The sequence below is a fragment of the Centroberyx affinis genome, unplaced genomic scaffold (genome assembly GCF_046629955.1).
Source record: "Centroberyx affinis isolate AG114_WGS23_722 - 3 ecotype Tasmania unplaced genomic scaffold, CSIRO-AGI_Caff_v1 ptg000745l_1, whole genome shotgun sequence".
Classification (NCBI taxonomy): Eukaryota; Metazoa; Chordata; class Actinopteri; order Beryciformes; family Berycidae; genus Centroberyx; species Centroberyx affinis.
Window position 1 is genome coordinate 153,088 of NW_027279358.1, and position 26,913 is coordinate 180,000.

A 26,913-nucleotide genomic window follows, 5' to 3' on the forward strand; every position below is an offset into this window, starting at 1 on the left:
TTTGCACAATACAGCGCTGGCCTATACCATTCCACACTTGTCTCAATCTTAACAATTCACTTGGTAACAATGGTCCAGCAGCTGCAATATAATGAATGTGAAAGCACACAGACACAGACGCACACACACACACACTCACACATATACAATACAAATTTAGTAACCAACACTCACACATACATGTACAATAAGCGAATTATCTCTCATTTTGTCATTTCAACAATCCATGTCGTCTGTCCCTTTGCGATAATATGAAGTCACGATGAGCAGGAGAGAAGCGACATGGAAGCCTTATGGATAATTATTCTTGTTAGTAATAAAAGCTGTCTAGGGTGCTTTTCAAAAGCAAACAAAAAAAACCTGTTGAAGCACTGTCACAATTTTGAACAGAGGAAACACAGGCAACAGGGTAGGAATCAAAATATTAGCAGTGACTCTCATCAGACAGAAAGGCCAATTGCAAATGAACAATACAAAATCCAGTCCCAAGTCCAATACTCACTGACTCAAACTAACAATGTTCAGTATACCAGGGCAGGAATTATACCACGGCCAAATGGCCAGTGCCGTGGATGCCCTGGAGTGTGGCCGTAATGCCCCTTCTGAAATTAACTATCCACAGTTTGGCATGCCCTGGCCGTTGTGCCCTTAAAAGAAAGTTGCGGATTTCCTCATTTAAAACTACATGCAACGCAGCAAATAAACAAACTCACGTTTCCCAGTGTCTCCGTCATCACGCTGGACATCAACAGTAGCGCAAGATTTCTCCCACTACCGCAAATATATGTGTAACGTTAACGTAAACATTAACAGCTAATTATTAATTAAACTGAGAGGGAGAGAGAGAAGCCATCGCTAACTGCTAAACTATCACTAACTGCTAAGCTAAGTAACTAGCAGATCTGAAAAGCGTGTAAACAACTGTGGGATTAGCGAGAAAGTCGCTAAACGAAGGAGAGAGCTATGAGTGCTTGAGCAGAACTAGTGTAAGTTTAAATGTACAGCAGGTAATTAGCCACTGTAATGAAGAACATAGCAAAATTAACCAGGTTGAGAGCAGCAAAAACGCTGTCAGTAGCAGTAGCCTGCATATGAGGCGTTTAGGGAACATCGGTAAATTGTAGCGTCTACCGATGTGAGGCGTTTAGGGGACATCTGTAATTTGTAGCTACAGAAAATAACCTGGGTTACACTTACATTATTGTGTGTTACTGGACATGTAACTAACTTTGCAGTCTGAGCCATCTTATTATGTGCTGTATCACACTGCAGCACTTAATTTTTCTATTAGGATATTTATTTTGTTGAGGAATTTTTTAATTTTTTAATAACCATTGGTTTTGGCCTCGGTGCCCTACATTTTGGCCGCGATGCCCCAATAAATTTGTATTTATCAAAGGCCAAAGTGGCCTTGCCCTAAAAATGACTTAATTCCAGGCCTGGTATACTACTGTTCACCAACTCAAACCAATAAAATCTAATATCTTTTCAGAGCAATTTGACACTTATTTTCTTCTCCATACTGATAAACAAAGTAATACATGTAGGTGAGGGTGAACATGTTTTCAGTTGCTGCTTGATTTCTCCTCAGGCCGCTCATTGTCTCTTTCTGTGTCCTGAGCAGCGCTCCACCCCCACGCTGCATGCCACACCTGTCAGCACGCCTTAGGTTTCCTGCTGTGGCTTTAGGCAGCGCTCGGTGGTTCAGTGCTAGGTTAGGTCACTCTCTCTCCCTCTCTCTCTCTCTCTCTCTCTCTCTCTCTCTCTCTCTCTCTCTCTTTCTCTCTCTCTCTCTTTCTCTCTCTCTCACTCACTCACTCACTCACACAACTCCTTACTAATCTATTTATTAGTCTAGTCTCTAGTTCTCAGCTCTTGGATCTCTCTCTCTCTCTCTCTCTCTCTCTCTCTCTCTCTCTCTCTCTCCCTCACACACTCTCTCACACACTCTCTCACACACACACACACACACACACACACACACACACACACACACACACACAGCTCCTTACTGATCTATTTATTAGTCTAGTCTCTAGTCCTTAGCTCTTGGATCCCTCTCTCTCTCTCTCTCTGAGACAGAGATGGAGTGCTCTCATTGATAAGATTGGATTGGAGTGAGAAAGTTGGAAAAAGGAGAGAGGGATATAGAAGAGAAAGCAAAGGGAGGTGTGAAAGAGAGTGGTCCACATGGCCCCAGAGTCCTCCATTTGTCAAAGTCGCCCCAGGTGTGTGTGTGTGTGTGTGTGTGCACATGTGTATGTATGTACATTACATACTGTATATGGGTATTCTGTGTATTTGTGTGTCTTTATGTGTGCAGGTGTGCATGTGTGTGTGAGTGTGTGTGTATACTCCATAGTCCTTCCAGAGGCATGTACTTCAACTACCGCTGTATACCAACTCTGAATCTTGTAAACTGTCTCTCCTTTCCTGTTCTCCCTCCTTTCCCACATCTGCCTCTCCCTCTTTCACTGAAACGCACATGAAACTTCCCAAAAGACGTAATGACACCTGTTAAAATTCTATTGCTCACCTGTCATAACCAACTAAAGTAGTTTTTCCCCCTCCCCACCCGCTCCTACCCCAGCTCCTCGGGCATGACCCTGCCGGCTCCCTATTACCAGCCGGAGGAGGATGACGAGCGGCCCTTCATCTGCTCTCTGGCGGCCGACAACGGCATCATGTCGTGCACCGATGTGCCGGCGCGACGCGAAGGAGGCCACACCTGCTGCCTAGACAAGGAGGACGCGCTCCACCGGCAGGCGCTGGGCCTGGCTCCCGAGCCGCTGGCCAACGGCAGCGGTGCCGGCGGCGCCATGGGCCTGTGCATCAACTGGCACCAGTATTACACTCGCTGTCACACGGGGAGTAGCAACCCCCACAAGGGCGCCATCAACTTCGACAACATTGTCTACGCCTGGATCGTAATCTTTCAGGTAGGTGTGAGTGGGAGAAGGTGGGGTTGGGCTATGGGTTGCAGGTCTATTAATGCTCCCTTAACAGTACCTTCAAAGTGCAATGCACTTAAGCCCCAGCTGTCCTAGTGGAGCTGCTCATTGGCCAACTGTGTGAGACTGTAGTTACAGAGGACAGCTCCCGGGTGTGAGCCTGTGTGTTTATGTAACACTCAGAATTTTGCTGTAAATATGGTTGAAAACTGATAGCTATATGACTAAATTGATGCCTATATAGCTAATAATTGCTGGCATGAAAGTAAAGCACATACAAATTTACTATAAAAGTTATGAGTCAGCCTAACATCTTTGCTTAGAAAATAGTTGTTTTTGAAGATCGAATCTTCTGTGTTTTTGAAACATTGACTGAGTTTTAGGAAGCAACATTGTTCCCAAATGGATGAAAGTTTTTTTGTTTTTAAACGCTTAAAATGCAAGATTAAAATTTTTATATGCACACAAATCGTCTGGCACAAAACTGCTTAACAGATAGAAATGTTAATGCACTTAGTTTGCATATATGGTATTTTGCATGGTATTCTTTTTCGTATTGAACACCCAGTAGAATCCTTGCTCCTAGGTGATCACCCTGGAGGGCTGGGTGGAGATCATGTACTATGTGATGGACGCCCATTCCTTCTACAACTTCATCTACTTCATCTTCCTCATCATCGTAAGTCACATTTATTACTACAGTACACTACAGTACTAGTGCTTACTCCCCTGCTGGAATCTGGATTTCACCAAGAATCTGGTATATTTTCCAAACAAACAAGCACAAAACAACTGGTGCATGTTTGAATCACATTGTTTGCTTATTTCAGTTTCATTCCAAAGGGAAATATCCACCATTGAAAAATGACACCTTTTTCATATGAAATGACTCCTGGTGTGAAATTCACTGTGAAATAGTATTGCTATTAGATTTCCTTAGAGCTTTCTTTTTTCCTTTTTTTCTTCTTTCTTCTCTTTTTTTAAACAAAAATGCACTTGTGAGTGTGGAATCTTTTGATATTTGATATAAAACTAGTAATGTGTCTGTCAGATACTGGCTGCAGGTTTTACTACACCATGCCTACAAACAGCTTCTGGGCACAGTTGTCTTTTCAGGTTTGACTAAATCTGAGGCTACGGTGGAATGTATCATCTCAGTGTGATATTTGCGGTATGATTGGAAAAAATATATTTCAAGGAATCACATCACTGTGCATCCACAACTGTCTGGTGTGCATCTCCTGTGGTTCTATTAATTGCAATCTCTTTATTTCTTCTTGTCCTTGCTTTCCATAATCATATATCTACAGTATATGGATTGTGTGCAGACTATATAAAATTCTAGGGACAATGTGAGCCTGGCCACTTCTGAATCTATTTTTGAAGATCTCATAGCAAAATTCACATTTTTGCGTGTCCACGCCTGCCAGCTCACACACCCATGTGTGATCTGATGATAAAAAAAATCAAGTGTAACCGCAGCCAGAGTCCAGGTGTTAAACCTTATATAGCATTTCCAATATGTGTGGACATCAGTGGTCCCATGGCATCTATAGATTGTATGAGGATATGTCCTGAGTGGCAGATTGCAACGTTAATAGACTTGTAAAAATCAATATGAGCATAGAGGGAACGGAGTGTCTAGGATCAATGTCCGAGGAGATGTAACGTAAATTTATCCATGGTGGTGAGAGAGGAGGAGAGGAAGGGAAGAGAGAGAGAGAGAAGGGCAGTTGAAAGAGGAAAGACTGTTTGTCCAAAAAAGACAATAAGTGATACAGAATAAGGTGTGTGTTATAGAGAGGGAAAAAAAGGAGTGTGAGAAAGTATGAGAGGAAAGAAAGAGTTTGTGTGTTTGTTTATGTTTATATGAGAGATAGGGAACGAGAGAGAGGAGACAGAAGTGACAGGCTATGTTGTGCCGCAGCAGTCTCCTTTTATGAGTGTCCATGTTTTATGAATAGAATAAACAAGAGCTGCATGCAGCCGACGGCTGAGAAATATTGGCAAGCTGTGGATCATCTGATCTGGTTCACACAGGAAAATGACGCATGGTGCAGAGATGGAGGAAGTGGATGGGTGGAGAAAACTGGAGAGTGAGAGAGACATTGAGGAATGGTAAAGGAAGAAATTGAAGGAAGGAAATAAGTGACTCAGGGGCAAATTCACAAAGAATGGATTGCGGCCGCAAATAGCACCATGAATTGCATATCATTTGCAACCGATTCACAAAAGATATTGCGCTAATGATATGCCAGTGCAAACACGCCCATAACGTGTTGCAACTGAGTGCAATTTGCCCCTGTTTTGCGTCTGATTGCAATTATCAATGTGGCAAAATATAAATGTTGCCTTTGCACCAAGAACACAGTAGGCAGGACAGTGGCAGAGAGAAAGAGACAATTTTTTAGACCGCGAGGTGCAAGTCCAGACGGACGAGGTGCAGAGGCATTCCTCAAAACTTCAGGCAAGAAATTTAACCGGGACAGCGAGAAACCATATTTGGGATTTAATAACCAGTCTGTCAGTGCTGTTGGTGTTTCCAAACGCACACCTTCCGACTGCAAAAGAAGATGGCATGATTTGAAGCAGAGAACAAAGGAGAAAATATCATTCAATGCCTCACAAGCTTCACAAACGGGCGGAGGTCCACCTCAAGAACAGCCTTTAAACAGCATTGAAGAAATTGTGCAACAAACAAGTTCTTGGCCTGGAGGAGGGAATTGACACAGGCGAGTTTGTCATTGCATCTCACTGCATCCCAAAATAAATGAGTTTGAGCGGAGCTGTCCATGATGTTGAATCTTTAGGCCAAAATAAGGCCCACTGTACTGACTAGTGAGATAAGTGAAAATATTTTCAGTGAGAAATTGAGTTGTATTGGTTGTTTGGTTGTACTGATTTATTTGCTTTTGTTTGTGAAGCAATCTGTGTTAAAGTTCTATAGTAATTACAATAATGTCAAAATATTATCTACAGACTGTATTTACAGACAATTTAATTTTTTAGGTCACACAAAGGTAGAATTGTTGCAGAGACATTTGCAAGGTCAATTCAATTCAATTCTCAGTTAAATCAACAAGTGATATTCTCCTTACAATCAGTGCTGCCATGATCACTGGAAAGTCTGGGTGTGACACCCCTTATAAATGAGCTTCAGTTACCACCAACTTTCTGAAGATGCTAATAATTTCACTCTAATTTCACTCTGCATGTGGCAATTAGCGCCGATCTTTGTGAATGGGACTGCTCATTTGCATAGAAAGGGGACAATTTTGCGCCAAATATATGCATATTACCTAATTTAAATACGTGCAAATAGCACAGAGCACCGAGGCGCTATTTGCGTGGCAGCGCAGTTAGCGGTGCATTTCACCCTTTGCGAGTGCTTTGTGAATTACACGGTTTCTTTTTGTCTTATTTGCACAGATTTAGCGTCAGCAAAAGCCACGCAATCCTTTTGTGAATTCGCAAGTCACTGTATTTTCATGACTTATGGACCCGAGGAGGCCATAGCATATTAATATTTTCAAATTTTATATAAGAGCAAGTCAGATCTCCAAAATGATGCATCTTGGGGAGAGAACAAAACCTGTACAGAGTGCAGGACTTGGCCTAAAAAAACAACTTATTCTTTTCCGCCCACTTCTGTCACAGCATATCGGCCCTATTTTGCTGAGGTGATCGTGGGCATCATGGCCACTGTTGTAAGCCCTTCTTTGTAATGCGAGCGCCTCCTGGCAGTGCCCATCCAGGGATAATAGACAGTGGGTCAAACTGCAGTGTAATCACCTGTCTGGCTTATGTTACTTCTCCATTGGTTACAAGTTACGTCATGCGGATCGTATTTACAACACACTACTGACATCACAGTAATGTCCAACAGGAGGCACATAAAGTTGAATTGAACTGAACTGAATTGATTAGGTCCACGTCAAATTTCATGTTCCTTCCAATTTTTATGATTAGGTTCCGGAAACAGTAAACTGATTTTCACATCAGTGAAGTAGCATTGACCCAAGCTGAACCAAGTCAGTTCTGGCTTCTGTACCACAAATAGACAGACAAAGCAGACACAAAGTTAATTTACTGTAAATTAGATAACCAGAGCTCATTGGCTTGCAGAACACCATAACAAGTCACACCTTTCTCCCTCTGTGATGAATGATTGATGGGCACAAATGTGCCGCCCATTTGAGCCTCCTTGCAAAGCTTCAGTCTGTTTGGCAACTTGTAGTCAGGGTCCTTAGGGATGCCTTGGAAGTGTTGCTGACACGGTGACAAGTTTTCGGTCAGGCACTTACACGGGCCCCTAAGGTGTTGTTCAGACAAGCCTGTGCTTTGTACCAAGACATACTGTAAAGTCAGGGTCACCTTGACTCTCTCTCTCTCTTATTCTTTTGTACTCCTTCACTTTTTCTCTTTTGCTTACTCTGTATTTCCCTCCCTCTTCTCCCCACCTCTCTCTCTCTCGCTCTCTCTCTTGTTTAGCTATTAAGTGGCAGTGTACTGTACATCAAAGCTTGTCAGTTGATCCTATAAGTGAGTTCTCGGGTAAGAAACTGGGAGACAGAGAGAAGTTTGACCTCCACAGTTTCAAACACAATGTCTCATCTCTATCTTCCTGATACTTGATATACTGTTGATCAGTGGCAAACTGGGATAAAAAAAAACGTCTCTGGGAATTTGACCGCCACAGCTGACACGCGTAGAACAAAGTGTTATTAGAGAATACAGTATTATAGGCTATTTTTTTTAGAATCTTAAAAATGAAGTTGAGATTTTATACATGAGCTGATGTATTTTAATTCAAAATATAATAAAGAACTTTTACCATCAGCTTTTGACAAGATTTCCATGCTCTCTGCCTGCCCATAAATCACATAGTCACATTGCGGCATTGTGTGGATCATAGAAAATCATGACTTTCCCTGTCATATTTACCCCCTTGTTTATATTGTTTATGCGTGCTCAAGTCGTAATTCTGATATTTCTGACAGCAACTTGAAGGCAGCATAATGTTTATTTGTTAAGTCGACTCGGCCACAAATTTATGCACAACACAAACAGTCTGTCACTGTCAGATCAGCATATGACAGGTAGAGTGTACCTAAGTAAAGTTGGCAGGAGGAGAAAGATGGACTCTTGAGATGGGATGAACTTATGAACCGTCTCCGCACACACACACACACACACACACGCACACACACACATCTATGGAGCCGGCAGGCCGGTCTACAGTAGGACTTGACCGGCCCTCCGGGAAAACTCCCGCTCCTCCAGATGGCCAGTCCACCCCTGCTGCTGAGTGTGTAGGCTGAGTTGAGACAGAAGTGTCTATATTGGTGTCACATTGAAGTGTGTGAGTGAAAGGATTACAAAGTGAGTTGGAGATGAATGCTACCAAGGGGGCAATGATGCAGAGGATGCGTGCGTCTGCCTCTGTGTGTGTGCATGTGTGTATGTATGTGTGTATGTGTGTGTGTGTGTGTGTGAGAGAGAGAGGGAGAGAGAGAGAGAGAGAGAGAGAGATTGTGTGTGTACATGCATGCATGTGTGTGACAGCTGGTGCATGCAAGCACATACACACGCACACATTCAGTTCACTAGCTAAGCCTGCCATCATAATTTATTTCTATTTGTGCGTGTGTATATGTGAGCACACATGCTTTTGTCTACATGCTTTTGTCTACGTGTGTGTTTGCGTGTGTGTGTTTGTGTGTTTGTGTGTGTGTATGCATGCATAATGCAGTGATCATTTGAATCCGTGATATTGGACTGCCCTCGCTGATTATGCGCAAGGCTGCCTGCTGATCAGAATCGCAGAATACACACACACACACACACACACAGATGCAAGGCTGGAGGGAAATCAAAGCTCCACACACCTGCAGACCTGCCTTGACCCACAGGCCACAGATGGGCATCTCTCCTCCCTCTTTCCACTTCCCTCTCTCCTCTCCCTCCTCCCCCTGTCTCTTCTCTCTCATCTCCCTCTCTCTATCTATAAATCCCTCTGGTGTCTCTCTCTTCTCCATCTCTCTTCTCAGTCTCCTCACTCTCTCTCTCACCTTGCCCGTCTTTGATCACTGTGGATATACATGGATGAAAGTCTATATGTGGGGGTTAGGGGTAGATTTGGATTTGGATTTTATATCTGTGCATATGTATGTGGTACTTGTTTATTTGGTGTGCCCACTCTTAATGTTTTTCGGCTTTTGCTTTTGCATGTGTATGTGTGTGTGTGTGTGTGTGTGTGTGTGTGTTTGTGTGTCTGCCTGAGAGATATGGCCAAGGACAAAAAGCGATACATGTTCACATTTGTAAATAAAGAACAAAACCGACACTGTACCACAAGCCGCTCTTTCAATCCAGCAGTCTGCTTTTTGAATTGTTCAGCATTAGGCTTTATTGATCTAATCATTGTTCCGTAACCAGCTCTCAGGAGTCCAATAGCCATTTCAGCAGTCCCATAACAATTCCTATTACCACCACTAAAAGGGTCAGCCAGGGGGTACACACTCACAATGCGCTCTCTCTCCTCTCTCTCCAACTCTCTCATCCCTTTGTTCACTTTGACCCAGAAGAAGAAAAACAAAAGACCGGAGCTCTTTTGTGATCGCTGCGAAAAACTGAGAGAGATATATCGATGGGCAAAGAGAGGCGGAGTGGGGACGGAGCGATTTGGAGAGAGGCGATGTGATGTGCTGCATGGGAGTGAGGAAAGTCAAGAGAGAGACTGGGTTAAAGCAGGGGAGGGAGGGGTTGCAAAGTTGAGGGGAGCCAGAGACAGAGAGAGTAAAATGAAGAGAAAGAGAAGGATAGCCAGACTCTGAACTGTGCTTTGGGCATGTGTTGGCTCAATCTGTCTGCTCCAATCAGCCTCGGCTGGTGGGAAGCCGGCCCTCGGAGACCTTTAGCATGTGTGCTAACATTGCTACAGGGGGATTGGCACACGTTATTAGCATCAGCTAGTGCGAGAGCTAGCTTCTCACTGACGGAAAACAACAAATCTGTGTTTACTAGCTTACATCACAATATTCCACATCTGCTTTAGCCATAGGTGACTAATTATTTCAATAAGATACTGCAGCACTATCACACTGAGAGTGTTGCTTCTTCACTGTCCTCTTCCTCATCGTGTAGCTCCTCTTTGGTTGAGTTTGTTTAATCTTGCTTTCTGCTCTAGCTCTTTTTCCCCTTCCTTCCCCAGAACAATTATTTCCTCAGGCTAGATATCTGTCAGATTGTCATCACTACCCCATGGCCCACGTTCCCCACAGTATCTCACTGCATAATTTTCCATCAGCTGCACTGACGTTATCTCACTCTGTGTACATCTTTATTCTGCCACTAAGTTCCACGTCCGTACACGATCTAACTTTCTGTTTCATTGTTCCGTGTCCGTCCAGATTGGTTCATTCTTCATGATCAACCTGTGCCTGGTGGTAATCGCCACCCAGTTCTCAGAGACCAAGCAGCGGGAGCACCAGCTGATGCAGGAGCAGAGGGCGCAGTGCTTGTCCTCCTCCACCCTGGCCAGCATGGCGGAGCCGGGAGACTGCTATGAGGAGATCTTCCAGCTGGTCTGCCACGTCCTCCGCAAGGCCAAGAGGAGATCAGCCGCCCTCTACTACACGCTGAGGGGCAAGCCCCCGCCGGTTGGCGGAGGCAGGGGCAACAGGCGAGGAGGAGGAGGAGGGGGGAATGTGAACGGAGACCGGCATCATTCAAGGCACCCGAGACGTGAGTAGAAAGGCAAAAACATGAGGACCGCTTGATTTGCTCATGTAGCAAATAATACTCATGATGTGTAGCCGATGCTTTTTAGGAAGATACTGGAAATGCACCTCAAAACAAAATATGGTATTGCCGTAAATTGGGTTGGAGGACAAAAGGTGGAAGGGAATTGGCGATTGTCTTTTTATGGGTGCAATTTTAACGTGATTTACTGCGCTTACTTCTGGTGAGGTCATGCTTCAGCCATGCACTATAGCACATCTGATTACATTTCAAGAGATTTCTATGTATACATATCCTAAAACAGTTTTTCAGGGGCATTTTAATTTATTTATCTTGTCATTTTTATGATTCTTGTTCTACTATTCAAACCACGTTGGGTTCTGTGGTCATTTGAATTGTCTTTTTGACTTTTTTTATTGCTTGTATTTTATACTTTTTATTTCTTTTGTTTGTTTTGAGATAATAGGGTTGTAATTGTATCTCACCTGCACAGCTTGTTTCTCATCTTTCTGTGATGGTTCGTCTTTCTATTTTATTATGATATTTTTCCCACTTTGCCTCTATGTTTTATTACTTTGCAAATAAACTAAACAAAATTTAAACTAAATGAATAAGGTGTGATGAGTGGCAGGCTGGAACAACAACCTGTAGATACTTCCATACCTCTTATATTAGATTCTGCACGGCATGACGGCATCTAAATTTATGAGCAACAGTTGTCTCACAGTTTCTCTCCATCTCTTTCTCTCTCTCTCTCTCTCTCTCTCTCTCTGTCAGACCACTGTCCACACCAAAGCAAGCAAGAACATAGCTCTCAGCCACTGGCCAACTCCATCACTCTGTCTGTCACTCAAAACTCTGAGGACTGCCCTCTGTGTGCGCTGTCGCTCAAAGAAGGGGCGGGAGCTGTGGGAGACTCGGCCAACGGGGAGGGGGAGGAGGAGGAGGCGGTGAAGGAGACGGACAAGGAGGAGAACCACCTGGAGGAGAGGGGAGACGGGGAGAGGAAGAGGAGGAGGACGTGCTTTGGACACTGTACGGACGTTTGGAAGGAGATGAGGAGGAAACTTTGGGGCATTGTGGAGAGCAAGTACTTCAGCAGGGGCATTATGATCGCTATTCTCATCAACACCATCAGTATGGGCATCGAGCACCACAACCAGGTGAGATGTTACTGCCAAAGCTGACACTTCAAAAGTACCACAAGCATTGTTACTGACTCCACAACTTGTGTTATTTGCATTACACTTTCAGTGATAGCTTCCTAACCAGGTGAATCCAGGGGAAAGCCATGACCCCTCATTGATTTTATCTACTAAATCCACTTGAGTGATAGACCTTCAGATAATTGGGACATAAGGGAGTTGTGCCTGGCAGGCTGGGACACACTCTATCAAGTCACTTTCTAAAAATAATATCCATCCACAGCATTCTCTGAGTTGCATACATTTTCTACCAATATGGCATATAATTATATGGATCAGCCGTTGGCAGTGTGTTGTTTAATTTGGTTACCAAGATGGTGAATGCTATGGAATACTATGAATACACTGTTTCTTGCCTTAGGGGAAGGAACACACCTTGCCTTGCCGTTGTCATAACGTCTTTACTCCTTAGGCTGACACAGTCTCAATACCTTTTTTTTTAGCACAATCAGCTCCCATGCTTCCCTCTCACTCACACAAATCATCACTATCACTGCTGATAGAGGATCACAGCAAGAAACATTATAATAACAAATGACATTGATTCAGAGGGATGAGTGTGGGAGTGGAGCATCGCAGCCATGCGGTTTTCTGACAGTGGTGTAAACATTTAACCTAGCGGTAGACAAAACCGAGCTGGCTGTTAACATTGGCCAGGCTCCTCAGAGACGGAGAGGAAGGCAGGTGTCTGAGAGGGAGAGCGGGAGAAGTCTGCCAAGTGCTCTCACGCATGCGTGCACACACACACACACACACACACACACACACACATAGGCACATAGGCACATCCATTTAACTGTGCGAGCATGCACATATACATCCGTACACACACACACACACACACACACACTGTTACATAAAACAGCTTCCTCCTCCTTACTTCATTTTTCTCTCGTCTCATTCTTTTCTCTCTCTACCTAATTCCTTCGGCTGTACCTTCCTCAGATATGAAGGGGCACCTCCCTCTCCCCCCCAGCTAATTTTACTTTCACAACTCTCCTCTCCTATTCTCCACAAATCCCTCTATGCACCCTTCTTTTGTTCGTTCCTTCCTTCATTTTGTTCATGACTTTGTTCCTTCCTTCCTTCCTTCTTTCCTTCTTTCTGTCCTTCCCACCTCTTACCCCGAGCGTCTCATCCACTCTCCAACTCCCTCACCTCCCTCCCTTTCACCCTCTCTCTCCCCAATTCTCTCTCCCTCTCTCTCATCCACCCACTCACTCTTTGACAGCGTACAGAGGAGTTGCTTTCTCTCATCTCTGAAGACTCTAAAAATAAACGAGGGTTGTGGGGGAGAGGAGAGGGGGGAGGAGGAGGAGACGAGCGAGAGAAGCAGTGCGAGGGGAAGAGAGAGGCAGACGCCAGTTACACAGCAGTTTTCAGCGCAATTCCCTGTATACTTGTGTGTGTAAGTGTGTGAGTGTGTGTGTGTGTTTCCAAGTATGCCTGCATGCAGAAACCCACACACGCACATGTGCATGCACACACACAGGCAGACACTATCTGTCTGTCTGTCTGTCTTTTGTGTGTGTGTGTGTGTGTGTGTGTGTGTGTGTGTGTATGTCTCTCTCTCTCTCCCTCCACAGCTTCCACAGGGCGACACACAGAGGCGGCGATACAAGACTTTGTGTGTGTTTTTGCTCTGCGGTAGAAAAGTCTTACCTTTTTGTTCTAAATCAGGAACTCGGTAGCCTACGTGCTTCTTCCCAAAGTGAACTGACTAACCACAGGCTGGCTTGCTTGCACCATAATCTGCTTGAGGGAATCACGTCAAATGTGTGTAGTTTTGAATAAAATTCATATCGCAGTTATGACCTTGCTGTGTTCGACCGTGTCTTTGATCGTAGATTTTATTCATGTCTGTGTTGAAATTATCACTGACTCATTCATCAATGGGTAGCGTGTGTCAGCGAGATTGAAGACCGGCGGCCCATTTGCATTCATATTATGTATGCGCGTGAATGTATCTGTGCATGTGTGTGGATATCTGTGTGTGGGAGAAAATTTGGCGCATTGGAATTCAGGGAGTTGTAGCTCATTCATTCATATTCAAGCAACATTCACACACTGACTGACTGAAGGCACATGTCAAGAGGGAAACAGGGAGAGGGCATTTGTATGGGAGGAAATGAAAGATGGGGGAGAGATGGAATAATATGCAGGAGATGGGAGGGGGGGAGAGGTGCAAAGTAAGAGGGGGATGTGGGAGAACAGAAGTGCAGAGACATAGAAGAGAAACATGGTAAGAAAGGGAGGGAAAGAGTGGAAGAAGGAAGATAAGGAATTCATGGGGCAAGTAGAGCGGGAAAAAGAAGAGTAGGGAGGGGAGAGAAAGCAAGGAGAGGGAGGAAGGAGGGTATTTTGTCTGAGTTAAACTGTGGTGTCGACGCCACTGATGGTTCTGTCAATAGCAGTGAATCTCATAACATATCTTCTGTTTGTACTTACATTACTGTACTTGTGAGGACCAGTAAGAGTTCTGGATGTTAAGTAGAGATTCTTTTGACTGGTGTTCAATTTGGAAAAGGGCCATTTTAAAGTTATAGGTAGGTTTAGGGTTAGGGTTAGAGTCAGGGTTAAAGTTAAGGGTTAAGGGCCAAGGTTAGGGTTAACTGCTAAGGGATGAATGTAGTCATTGGACAACCTTGCCTGTGTGTGTGTGTGTGTGTGTGTGTGTGTGTGTGTGTGTGTGCGTGCGCGTGCATTTTTCGGTAAATTCCTTAATGTTCACTACATCTCTTCTTCTCTATCTGATTTCCTTAACCTATCCTTCGCTTCCTTTTTTCATCATTCATTCTTTCTCATCATTCCTTCCTTCCTTCTTTCATCATTCATTGTCTTCCTCACCTGTCCTCAAGTATTCTCCCCTTCTTTACCTTCCGCCCTTCCCCTCTCACATTGTCTCCTCTCCTCTCCTCTCGCATTCAACCCTCATCCACTCATCTCCTCTGCATACCTTCACTCCTTCATCACTCCATCCCCTCAACCCTGTATCATCTTCTGCTCCCAGAGAATCATCCTTCTCTCTCCTCCTTTTCCCTCTGTCCTTTCTCCTTCTCCCTCCACTGATCAATGGGAGGATATTGATCGGGGAGATGGGCCCGCCTGATAATGAGACACAGAAAGAGAAAGAAAAAGGGATGGAGAGAGATGGCGAGAGAAGGAGAGGTAGAGAGAGCGGGAGAAAAAGCGGATTAGGGGAGGGGAGGGGGGAGAGCGTGTTTTTCTCTGACATGGTTTGCTAACTTTGGCAGGGCTATCTGGCTATTTCTCTGCTGGCTTTGAAACTGAAATTCACAGGGGGTATCAGAGAAAGCATCTGATCCATATCGTGCGCATAACACACACTCACTCACATGTGCACACACACACACACACACACACACACACACACAAAAAAAGGATGTTGACAAAAGCAAGTGTGCACATACACACAAATACAGATGGAAATAAATTGTGGACCCATTGGCTTTAGCAGGCGTGTGTGTGTCTCTGTGAGTGCAAATTGTTTATTTGTTTCTTTTACCAATTCCAGATAACATGCTCTCCTTTTCAGCCAGTATATGAGACCATCCACTATACACACACACACACACACACACACACACATTGTACACTTTCTCCCCTCCCTCTCTCGTTTTCTCCTTCTCTTCATCCCTCCATCCCACCACTCCATCTCTCTAACAGGCCTGTTCTTAGGCGTTGACATCATGTGCCCCAAGTTTTCCCTCACAATTCCACATGCACAGCTGAGCTAAAAAAAAAAAAGGCCCCGATTTGTTTTCCTGTGTCTTCAATCTCAATGTATTTCCATTTTCTCGGACCTTTGCCCATCAAAGATAGGATATGCATCTTGATTTTATTTGCCAGGTGGAGGAGAATCCTCTCTTCAAGTGACTGACAGTTTGGGTGACAGCCTTTTCAATAAAGGCGGAGAAACGTGATGCGTGTACGATGTTTGCTCGGTGGCGGCCCTCTCATCTTTTGTTGCAGCAGCTATGATTGCAAAGCAGCGGGTGTAATACCAACCATTTTCTCGTTTTTATCTCTTCTCTTTGTCTGTACCTGTCTATCTCTCTCTTTCTATCGCTCGTTCATTTCCCTCTCAATTTCTCTCTCCTTTTATCTTTTATTCAATTTATTCCTCCATTCCCCGCGCTTTCAACCCATCTTTATCCTTTCCCCACCTCTCTCTGCCACTCTGTCTCTGCTCACTTCCTGATCTTATTTGCTTTCATTCTCTCTCTCTCTCTCTCTCTATCTGTCTCTCTCTCGCTCTCTCTCTCTCTCCACCCAGCCTGAAGAGCTGACCAACGTGTTGGAGATCTGTAACATCGTCTTCACCAGCATGTTCACCCTGGAGATGATCCTCAAATTGACTGCCTTTGGCTTCTTCGACTACCTGAGGAACCCCTATAACATCTTTGACGGCATCATCGTCATCATCAGGTCTGCACGCACACAATAGGGTTTACTGGTTAGGTAGTTAGTCGGTAAGTAAGTAAGTATCCCTCAATTTGAGAGGGATTCATAAAATTCATATGGTCTAGGACTGTTTGTGAACATAACTAAGTCTCTCCCAAAGGCAGAAAGCAGAAAACCCAGAGCCTGAGAGGAATGAGAGATTGCCTTTGTGCAAGCAGGCAGTGTTCACATCCAAATGAGCTTCATAACAATCAGTGTTAAAACCAGAAGATGTACTCTTATCCCCAGAAAATACTTTTACAATCAGCATTTCCATCTCTCTTGTGTATTCTCCATGGAGCTTTGCGTTGGTGTGATAGCATGAGATTAGGCGAAGGGAAAAACTCTTCCTCCTTGTGTGTGGGGAAGGTTGATTAATATAGATCAAACTGTCTAACGGCATAGGGAGAACATAATCTAAAATGCAGCAGTATTCCTCATCACGCGGCAGTATGGACTGTGTGTGGTCGAAGGGTCAGGTTTCTATATCTTGAAAATGAGCATCAGCCTGGGAGCGTTTTCTGTTTAGCCTAAAAGAGTGATTTATCCGCTTATCTACTCTTCCCTTATCTTGCCTTCCCCTCTTTCTCTTGATCCCTGTTTATTTTTGATCTTACTCTCTCCACACGTCTGTCAATGATAACAAAATATGTTTTTCTCTCTCGCAATTTCAACTTTTTCCTCACAATTTCTCCACATCTCTCAACTTCCAACACTCTCTCTCTCTCTCTCTCTCTCTCTCTCTCTCTCTCACTCACACATGCCCCAGTGTGTGTGAGATCATCGGCCAGGCGGACGGCGGCCTGTCGGTGCTGAGGACCTTCAGGCTGCTGCGGGTCATTAAGCTGGTGAGGTTCATGCCCGCGCTGAGGAGGCAGCTGGTGGTGCTGATGAAGACCATGGACAACGTGGCCACCTTCTGCATGCTTCTCATGCTCTTCATCTTCATCTTCAGGTAACAGATGGAGGGACGGGTATGTGTGTGTCTGTGTGTGTGTGGAGGGGGGGGGGCAGTAGGAAACAGTTTGTAGAGTAAGGGAGAGAAAGAGATAGAAGATAGAGCGAGAGAGAGGGGGAGAGAGAGAGAGAGAGAGGGGGAGAAGGGGAAGTTGTTTTGTTGCCACTCCAAACCTTTGAAAGCAACCCCCAAAAATCCTTGGTAGAATGTCAGCAGATTAAGATAAAAAATACTCATTGGGCTTGATGCATGCACCCATAGCCTGAGGCCTGAATACCGATGGTGCAAAATAATAGGACCACCTTCCAGTTATTGTTGTTGCACCCCCCTTTGCCCAGACCATGTCTCAGCTGTGTCAAGGCTTTTGAAACCTGTGCCTCCTCCCCCGCCATTTAAATCTTGTCATTATTACCTGCACCAAGGAGGTTATGCTTTCGTTAGTCAGCTTGTTCGTCTGTCTGTCAGCAGGATATCTCAAAGACTTATGAATGGATTTACATTAAATGTGGTGGTGAAATGCGGCACCCCCCCCCTCACCCCCTCGCTCTCTTCTCTCTCCAATTCCACCTCCGTGGGCGATAAACCAAAATGAAGATGGTATTAACAGAATTATTATGATTTGAATAATTTAGGGTAATTGTTGCAAGTGCAATCATTTTTATATGATGGGTGTGATGAGTTGTAAGACGGCATAATGCTGTTACCCTGGGTCTGCCTGTGTGTTTTTGTGTGTGTGTGTGTGTGTGTGTGTGTGTGTGTGTGTGTGTGAAAGAGTGGAGGAGGGAGAGTTAGACTGATAGACTGGCTACTCCCTAGTAGCAAAAGGCCCCAGTATGAGTGACAGGCCAATAAATGGTGAGGTGAGACTGATAGAGAGCAGAGCAATATCAAGGAGCTGTCCTCAGTGCCTTCTGCAGTGGGGTGTGTGTGTGTGTGTGTGTGTGTGTGTTGGGCGATGGGGTTGTTTGATAAGTTTATCTCTTTTGTGTGCTTTTGTGCTTATGTGTACCTCTGCAATTATGTGTTTGTGTGTGTCTGCAAACTACATGTGTTTGTGTGTGTGTGTGTGTGTGTGTGTGTGTGTGTTTGTGTGTGTGTGTGTGCGCCTGCCAAACCAGCGTCTCTATCCCTGCAGCACAACAATCAAGCATAAGTGCACCAAGACAGATGGCATCAGAGCCGGCGCTTGGAGCCAGCTAACGCTAGCTGGAGCAAGTAGCGCTCACTCTATCCATCTTCCCACTGTAGCTTTTAGCGCTTAGCAGGCAGCTAACGCCCAGCGCCACTCGGCTAACACTTCAACTTTTGAAATCTCCCCCGTGATTGTTCCACAGAAAGCGGTGATGAATGAGAATGGAAACGAATGTGAAGACCGCGAACAGATGTGGGTGTAGGTAAAAGACAGAAAGAGGGAGGGAGGGAAACAGGAGAGAGAGAGGAAGAGAGCTGGTAAGAAAGGCAGAGAATGAAACAGAAATGGAAGATTGTGATGGATCTGTATATTCTATGTGTGTGTGTATGTGTGCGTGTGCATGTATGTGTGTCCCTCTTCTTTTTAAATCTGACTAATTCTGCTATTGTCCTTTGAACGTTAACATGATCCTTTATGTGCTCTGTAGGTTTCATAACTGTAGAGCCGATGAAACACAGTCAAAAACTCATTGTGTATTACCTTAGGGGAAATCAGCAGTTTTTTTTAAATTCCTGAAATGTTGACGTTTTATGAGATATACAAGATTCCCATTCGACAGCGTAATTATACTGTGCATTCTGCATAGAGTGTGTGTCATGATTCATCTTTCACTGGAAGAAACCCTGTGTGTGTTGCAGTATCCTGGGGATGCATATCTTTGGTTGTAAGTTCAGTCTGAAGACAGAGGCAGGAGACACGGTGCCTGACAGGAAGAACTTTGACTCTCTGCTCTGGGCCATCGTCACTGTCTTCCAGGTAGGGAGAGTTTCATCACACACACACACACACACACACAGGCTTTAACATAAACTCTTTCTTCAAGCCCCTTTCCTGATCTAAATGTGTGTGCGTGTGCATGTATGTTTTTTGTGTGTGTGTGTGTGTGTGTGTGTGTGTGTGTGTGTGTGTGTGCGTGCATACTGGTGTCCATTCTCTGTATATTTGCTATAGATTCTGACCCAGGAGGACTGGAACATGGTGCTGTACAACGGCATGGCCTCCACCACGCCCTGTGCTGCTCTCTACTTTGTAGCTCTCATGACTTTTGGCAACTATGTGCTCTTCAACCTACTGGTTGCCATCTTGGTTGAGGGTTTCCAAGCTGAGGTGAGACATGGATAGCCATCTTGGCAGTAGGCGCTTAGCTTATCATTTTTTGCTACAACCTGATAATAACACTGACGGAGTCTTGACATATTTGACACATTTAGATGCTTTTAATATTCTTACTTTAATTGAAGTGCATTCATATGTTGAGTTAGTTTACCCTTGGGGCTTTGAAACAAAAATTAATGGGCATCAATGAGAATATGCTTTTCTTCATTCCTGAAAAAATAAATAAATAAATAAATACAGCTACATGGATTTGCCCAACAACGGTGATAATAATGAGGTTTGAGTCTGACCCTTGTCAGGCATCTCCTCTTATCTCCTCTCTCTCTTCCATCTTTCCAATCAATCTCCAACATGCTTTCTGTTTCAGAAATAGTAACAATTAATCTTGGTAATTCTAATAAATAATCTGTTTAAACCCTAATGCCATATTCAGCAAAGCACAAATAATACATTTTAGACAGTTTTTCAGTATTATTTAATATATATATATATATATATTCAATAGTATTCCTATAGCTGTGGAGAAAACATATTTAATTGAAAACAACATGACTGTGTTTTCTCATTGAACTCAGAAGAGAAGGGGGTAGAGTGTGTTTGTGTTCAGTCTGTCACACGTGGAGCTGCAGTAGAGTAAGAAAAAGAGAGTTACTTGTTTGTATGCTTTTTGTTTGCTACGGGAATAGTTAAATTATTTTGATTACTTATTTAGCATTAGTGAGGCCAGTTTTTTGCTTTTGTTGGCAGGTCTGCTCCTCTGCTGATAGACTTTGCAAGGGAGTGGATTAAGAGTCCCTGTCCGCTGAGCGTCTGTTCATTACAGCAGGGATGTTGTGTTTCCCCATCACTCCAGAATACTTATGTTCAGCAGCTTGTCTTCACAAATTACTACTTAGACTTAGAAATTTGAGTAGGAGCACAGTAGCCAAAGATATAGGCTATTCCTCGCAGGCAAGCCTTTGAGTTTTCTTCATTTTCATTTATACCAGAATATGCAGAGTAAATGCAGTTTTAAAAAGCAGCTCCGTGCACGTACCTCAATATCTAAATCTATAATAGTGACAATGACAATGACAATGATTACACAAAAAAAAAAAAAACCACCCACTTCTGTTTTCATCTGAATACAGATACTAATGCTAATTTGGTTAGTTGAACAAATAAAGATACAAATACAAATAGTAGGATCTCAGCATGCCCCTATTATTGAGATACTGAAAGAGAATGAAAAAAACATGTACATACCGATCCCTGTTGGATGCATTTTAATAAAAAGCTTCTCACAGAAAATACCCATGAAATGAAATGTACTCCTACAACTCGAGGAAAATGGCTGCCTTAAATGGGTGGAACAAATATGAGACGATTTTTCCCCAACAGTAACACTGTGACACTACCTTTCTTCTTAGGGAACAATTGAACATCACACTTTTTCGTTTTAGAGCTGGGGCAGACTTGGGTGAAAGTAAACTAGGCGATCTTGGGAGAAAATAGCCCCTTAGATAGTTGGGTAATGAGCACAGGACAAGAGATTGACAGTTCCTATTTAAATTTGCTTGTGGCTGTTTCATGCTACTAGATCATTCTTTTTACACTTTTTTATTCTCTCTCTCTCTCTCTCTCTCTCTCTCCCTCTCTCTCTCTCTCTCTCTCTCTCTCTCTGTCTCCCTCTCTCTCTCTCTCTCTCTCTCTCTCTCTCTCTCTCTCTCTCCCTCTCTCTCTCGCTCTCTCTCTCTCTCTCTCTCTCTCTCTCTCCTGGTGTCCCTGATGTAGGGGGATGCAAACCGGTCTTACTCGGACGATGACAGGTCTTCCTGTAATTTTGAGGAGAGTGACAAGCAGAAAGACTCTCTCCATCTCTCAGGTACCAAACGCCCCCAGGGGCCTTACAGCACATTGAAAGCTGCTGTGCCTTTTTTTTTTTTTGCTTCATTTCTCTCACCTCTTAAGTTTTTATGACTGTTTCACCTCCAAATATGGGTGGAAGTTGCACAGAAATATGCAATATGGTGTAAGCTGTGTATGAAGCTATCCAAATAATTGATAATTGACTGTTATGACTATTTAGAATTACTACACAACCTTCCTCCCCTCAAACAAAAGAGTGTACTTTAAGCTAAGCAAGCTCAGGTAAGATGTGTTTTCAACGATGATTTGAAACAAAGCAACATTTCACTTTGCTCCTTTTACCATTCGTTAATATCTTGACCCAGTGTCATTTGACCCCTTGAATATGTAATTAATACCAGGAATCCAGCTTTTTTCCTGACTCAAAGGACTGCAAAACATGCAAAATTGTGTCTTGAAAGAGTGATCCCAAAATACAGAAGAGAGTAATATCTTTGTTGACCCATTTTACTTGGTATATATGTTCGTGATATGACTTTAAGACAACCAGGAGTGGAAAGTTAGCATCTGACATCACTACTGACTAGCAGGGCTGCCAATGTTGTGTTGATGGCTTGGGAACTCGTTTGAGAACATAAATGCTGAAATGCTCTAAATGTTATACTAAAGGGAAATAACTGTTTTCTTAGACGATGGCCTGGATAAATCCTCGATTCTGATTGGCTAGAGGGGCATTGATTACCTTCAGATGTCTGCATGTGTCTGATAGTAGTCTTATCAAAGTTCTAAATTGCTCTATGAATCAAAGCCCTATCAAGAGGTCAGCACTCCATGGAGCCATCAGCTGGTGCCCCAGACAGCAAAAACTTTGCCTGCCCTCTGATTTCCACAACAAACATCACTAAGCATCATCTTTTCTCTAGTCTGAAATGTAAGCTGCACAAACTCTAAATAATGTATGCTGAATGCCACTTCTCTCTCCCTCCCTCCACTCCCCTCCTTTCCTCTCCCTGTAGGCATAACAAAAGTAGACTTACTAAAAACCAACCAAAGCATGATGCTAGCTGTAGCCCAGAATTTTGCAACACATTAGAGAGGCCTCCGATAATGTCTGATCGCAGTTTTCCTAGGCCCAAATGTGCCCTTTGAATGTCAATGTACATAAAATACCACATTTGGCATATTAATGTTCCTCGAAGCCTATTCAACCCAAAAGATACGTTTGAGAATGGACAAACCGCCAGCAGATATTCCTCTCTTTCTCTTTTATGACTTCGGCTCCTGGCTGGCTGCTGTGAGGAGATTTGGTGTAAATGAAACCTCTGCCTGCCTCTCTTCTTTGTCGGCTGTACAGAGCGATGATGGAGAGCACCGAGTTGTGTTTACATGTCAGCAGCAGAGGAGGAGGGAGGGAAGAGGGGAAGGGTTTGTTTAATGCGCTCATTTTTCAAACGCAGAAGAAATGCCGTTACATATTTTCATGATACTAATAAATCCTTCTTCCTTCTGTGTTTTCTGTTTCTCTCCTCTCTGCCCCTCTAATTCCATTGTCTCTCTCTCCTTTTCTGCTCTTTCTTTCTTTCTGCCCCTCGCTCTTTCCATTGATTTTTCGATCATCAATGCTTCCCTTCTTCCCTCACTCCTTCCTTCTCCCCCCCACCCTTCCATCCTTCCTTTGTTCTTTCTTTTCTTCCTTCCTTTGCTTGCTCCCTCCCTCCTTGTTTCCTTACTTCTTTATTTCCTTCCTCTATTTCTTCCATTCTTTGCTCCTTTGTTCCTTCCATCCCTCCCTCACTCTTTCACTCTGCATTTCCTTCCTTCCTTCTTTCCTTCCTCTATTCCTTCCTTCCTCTAAACTAACCCCCCCACCTCCCCTCTGTTCCCTTCTACCTCCTACCCTTCTACTTTCCCCTTGTCCCTACCTCCTTCCTTTCTTCTTTCCTTCCTTTCTTCCTTTACTTCCTTCCATCCTTCCTTCCCACATGTTTGTCCCCCTTGTCTCTTTCCCACAGACCCTAAGATCTGCACTCTGACCCCTAACGGACACCTGGACTTGTCCCCAATGCCTGCTGGTCTGTACCCAGGAGAGAGGTTGACCTTTGCCCTGGGCTCCAGGAAGAGCAGTGTCATCTCCCTCGGCAGGGCCAACCTGGAGCAGAGGGCTGTGGTGAGTGGAAGAGGTCACAACGAGCGAGGCTGGAGGATGTGCAGTTGACCTTTTTTAGTCCTTGGTCAACTGATTGGTCATTATGTTGACTGACAAATTGATTTATTGCTTCAAATGACTTTTTTTTTTTTTTATCTCTGGGTCATTGCTTAGAAAATGGTAAGCACATGCCTCAGTATTCACAACTACACATTAGCCTTTGATGTTTTGCCTTGTCTTGTTGATTTACAGAAGGACAATAATGTGTAAAACATTTTTTTTTCCAATTGAACAGACTAATGGATTAGCTGATAAAATCCTATGATTGTTATTTGACTAAGAATGTATTAAGTCATGGACTGCTCAATAAGAGTATTGTAGTGTAATGTGATAGTAAGTACTATATTATTATATACATTGGTGTTATGAAAATACTTTATTTCATTATTATGAAATTTGTGGGGGAGTTGGTCCTGAATGGATCAGAATAAAGTCTTAAGAGTCTCATGAGGACACAGGCACTGGATCAGTTCTTTCTTTCTTTTTGTTTCTGCATTTCAGACTTCCTCAGCATAGCTCAGAATTACAGTAGATGGAAGAAATGTTGTCAGTTGATCAAAGAGAACTTGGCATCAATACTGTTTTTGGCTTGGTCCTTTGTTCTCCATTTTCTTCTTCATGTTTCACTTTCTTCACCGTGACAGTGAGGAATTCTGTAGGAAAATATTTTGCCTGTTAAAAGACATTTCCTCCCCTCCCCTCTCTTTCTCTCTCTGTCAGTATCCGGGCCGGGGTTACCACAACTGGAACCGTCCGCTGCCCCCCCATCCTCAGGCCCTGTGGGCCCGTCGCTCCAGCTGGAACAGCCTGGGAGGAGGCCGCCCCTGCTCCTCCTCCTCCCCCACCTCCACCCCAACCCTCACCCCCACCTCCGCAAGACCCTATGGCTACGGCCTGGGGGCTCTGGGCGGGGTGGTCGGGGGCAGCCTTCGTATCCGGGGCCCCCGCGCCTCCTCGTCCCCGCACCATCACCTCCACCACGTCCACCCAGACGAGGAGGAGTCCCTCCTCTCGCCTCCTCCCATCGCCCCCCACCCTCTCCACCTCCCCCATCCTATGATCCCGGGCCATTTCGTGCCCAGGCGGGACCGAAGGGCTCTGTCACTGGAGCTGCCACACCTGCTGCAGGTCCCGGGACCCCCGCACCCTCTGCCGCCACCGCACCACCCGCTGCTCCCCTTGACGCTCCACGCTCAGCCCAGGAAGAAGAGCTTCTCCGGCGGAGGTGGCGGTGGTGGGCCGGGCGGTCTGGGAGGGTTGGGGGGGGTGCACCAGGACTGTAATGGGAAGACCCCTCTGTCACAGCTCCTCCAGCCCCCGCTGAGACACCAGGCTGGGCAGGCTGGAGGGGCGCACCCCCAGAGCCAGCTGCTGGCCGAAGTCTTCCCCCAGGTCAACACACGCAGCAAGGACCGGGAGGACCTGGATGATGAAATCGACTATGTGAGTTGACGTTATGTATGTGTGGGAGGGAGGGAGAGGGAAGGTGAGTGGTGGAGTGAGTCTGTGTGAATGTGCTCGCAAGTGAATGAATGAGCAAAAGACTCTGATTGTGTCACAGTTTTGAAAGTGTGGTAATGAAGCCATGTCACTTTCCTATAATAATACACAATCCAACCCCACAGATACAGATAAGCATCAGATAAGCATCCTTAAGATGTTATGCTACTGCATCTGAAAAGAAAAAAAAAACACAATCCAGCCGTGTGATACCTCTATAACCGAACCATTAGCTTTTGTGTTTAAGTACAAGATTTTACACATACAGTAATCTCCTACTCTCTTGTGTAGGATTTTCAAGTACTTTGTACAAAGCCTGCACTCCCTATCACCCAGGCCCCATGGGACTCTCATTGTTTTCATTGTAAACAAGTCTGTGTAGGAACGAAACAAGGTTAATTAGAAAGGACTATTTAGATAGCGGGGGAGAGAGAGAGACAGATGGTAATGTTGGAAGATGCTCTGACACTTTTGTAAATAATTTAAATAGGCATTTTAAATAGGGAGTTTCTGTGTCTCTGTGTGTATTTTTTGTGTGCATACTACATGAGCATTTTGTGTAAGGTGTGTGTGTGTGTGTGTGTGTGTGCAATTATGTGTTTGTGTGTATGTGTAATTTCTGTTCAACATTATTCAGGAAACATTCCTTGAGGATATCTTGAAAAGAATAACCATTTCTGTCATTTCTGTGTCTGTGTGTGTGTGTGTGTATGCTCTCCCTCCATCCAGAGCTTGTGTTTCCGTATCCAGAAGATGTTAGAGGTGTACAGACCAGACTGGTGTGAGACCAGAGAGGACTGGTCTGTCTTCCTATTCTCCCCACGGAACAAGTGAGTCACCATCATCCCTCGCTCCGCTCCTTATTTTTTCCTTCTTCAGCTCCTTGTGTGTTGTTTTGGTACATTCTGCGTTTGATGAGCGCGTGTCAGCGGTGCGTCGGCGCAATCTGGCCCATGCTGGCGATTTGTGTGTCCAATTATTTGTGGGTGAGAGTTCATTCAACATGTGTTGTTATATACAAAGCCATGCGTATATGCCGATGTGTTTTGCACATAATTACGCTCACACTCTCTCCCACCCAGTAGTTATAGAGTCACCCCACGGTCTCCAATAGACTCCCTTCCACTGTCCCGCCAAACCTTATCGGCTGGCCGCAGGACGTATATAGCCCCGGCCACTCACCAAATCAATATCAAGGATGGGTTGCCAGATTCTGCTCCCCACCTCATCAATAGGAGGGACGGGTTGCCAGGTTTTCACAGAGAGAAGGGCTAGATTAGAGTATCGATCGCCACCTTGCAGATAACAAAGGGATATTTTCTACCCTCTTCCCCTGCTGTTTGTCAGCAAGAAATAGGCTTTAGGGGGGGGGGGGGGATTTAATACCACAGGTGATACATTAAGTTTAGTACTGCTCATGATGTTATGTTGTTGTATTAAAATGTACAGAGGAAGCTTTTGAAAAAGCACAGAGGAGTATATTTTAAATGAAAAACACTGAAAGGTCTGCCACTGTGCACAATCATTTTCAACAAATGGACCCTTCCTATTTGAAATCTGACAATAGCCTTTCATTCTGCTTCGTTTCATCTTATCCGGTGAACGCTGCAGTGAAGATATTTAATTGCTTTTTGGCAGTACACAGAGTTAAGTTTTGAAATGGATATTTAGTATGTCCCCTCTCTCTCTCTCTCTCTCTCTCTCTCTTCTCTTCTCTCTCTCTCTCTCTC

At 44.4% G+C, this 26,913-nt stretch overlaps 1 protein-coding gene across 1 annotated transcript in view; it reads left to right on the forward strand.

The window, feature by feature from the left end:
- cacna1ia (calcium voltage-gated channel subunit alpha1 Ia) overlaps nt 1–26,913 on the forward strand; it is a 136,377-nt gene that overhangs the window by 72,134 nt on the left and 37,330 nt on the right. Inside the window, exons 6-17 of the mRNA XM_071519866.1 lie at nt 2,591–2,939; nt 3,538–3,630; nt 10,364–10,697; nt 11,472–11,857; nt 16,197–16,348; nt 17,133–17,318; nt 19,152–19,269; nt 19,465–19,620; nt 21,403–21,493; nt 23,490–23,644; nt 24,404–25,126; nt 25,913–26,013. Coding sequence (XP_071375967.1) covers nt 2,591–2,939; nt 3,538–3,630; nt 10,364–10,697; nt 11,472–11,857; nt 16,197–16,348; nt 17,133–17,318; nt 19,152–19,269; nt 19,465–19,620; nt 21,403–21,493; nt 23,490–23,644; nt 24,404–25,126; nt 25,913–26,013 — 2,844 coding nt within the window. The remainder of the gene's footprint in view (nt 1–2,590; nt 2,940–3,537; nt 3,631–10,363; nt 10,698–11,471; nt 11,858–16,196; nt 16,349–17,132; nt 17,319–19,151; nt 19,270–19,464; nt 19,621–21,402; nt 21,494–23,489; nt 23,645–24,403; nt 25,127–25,912; nt 26,014–26,913) is intronic.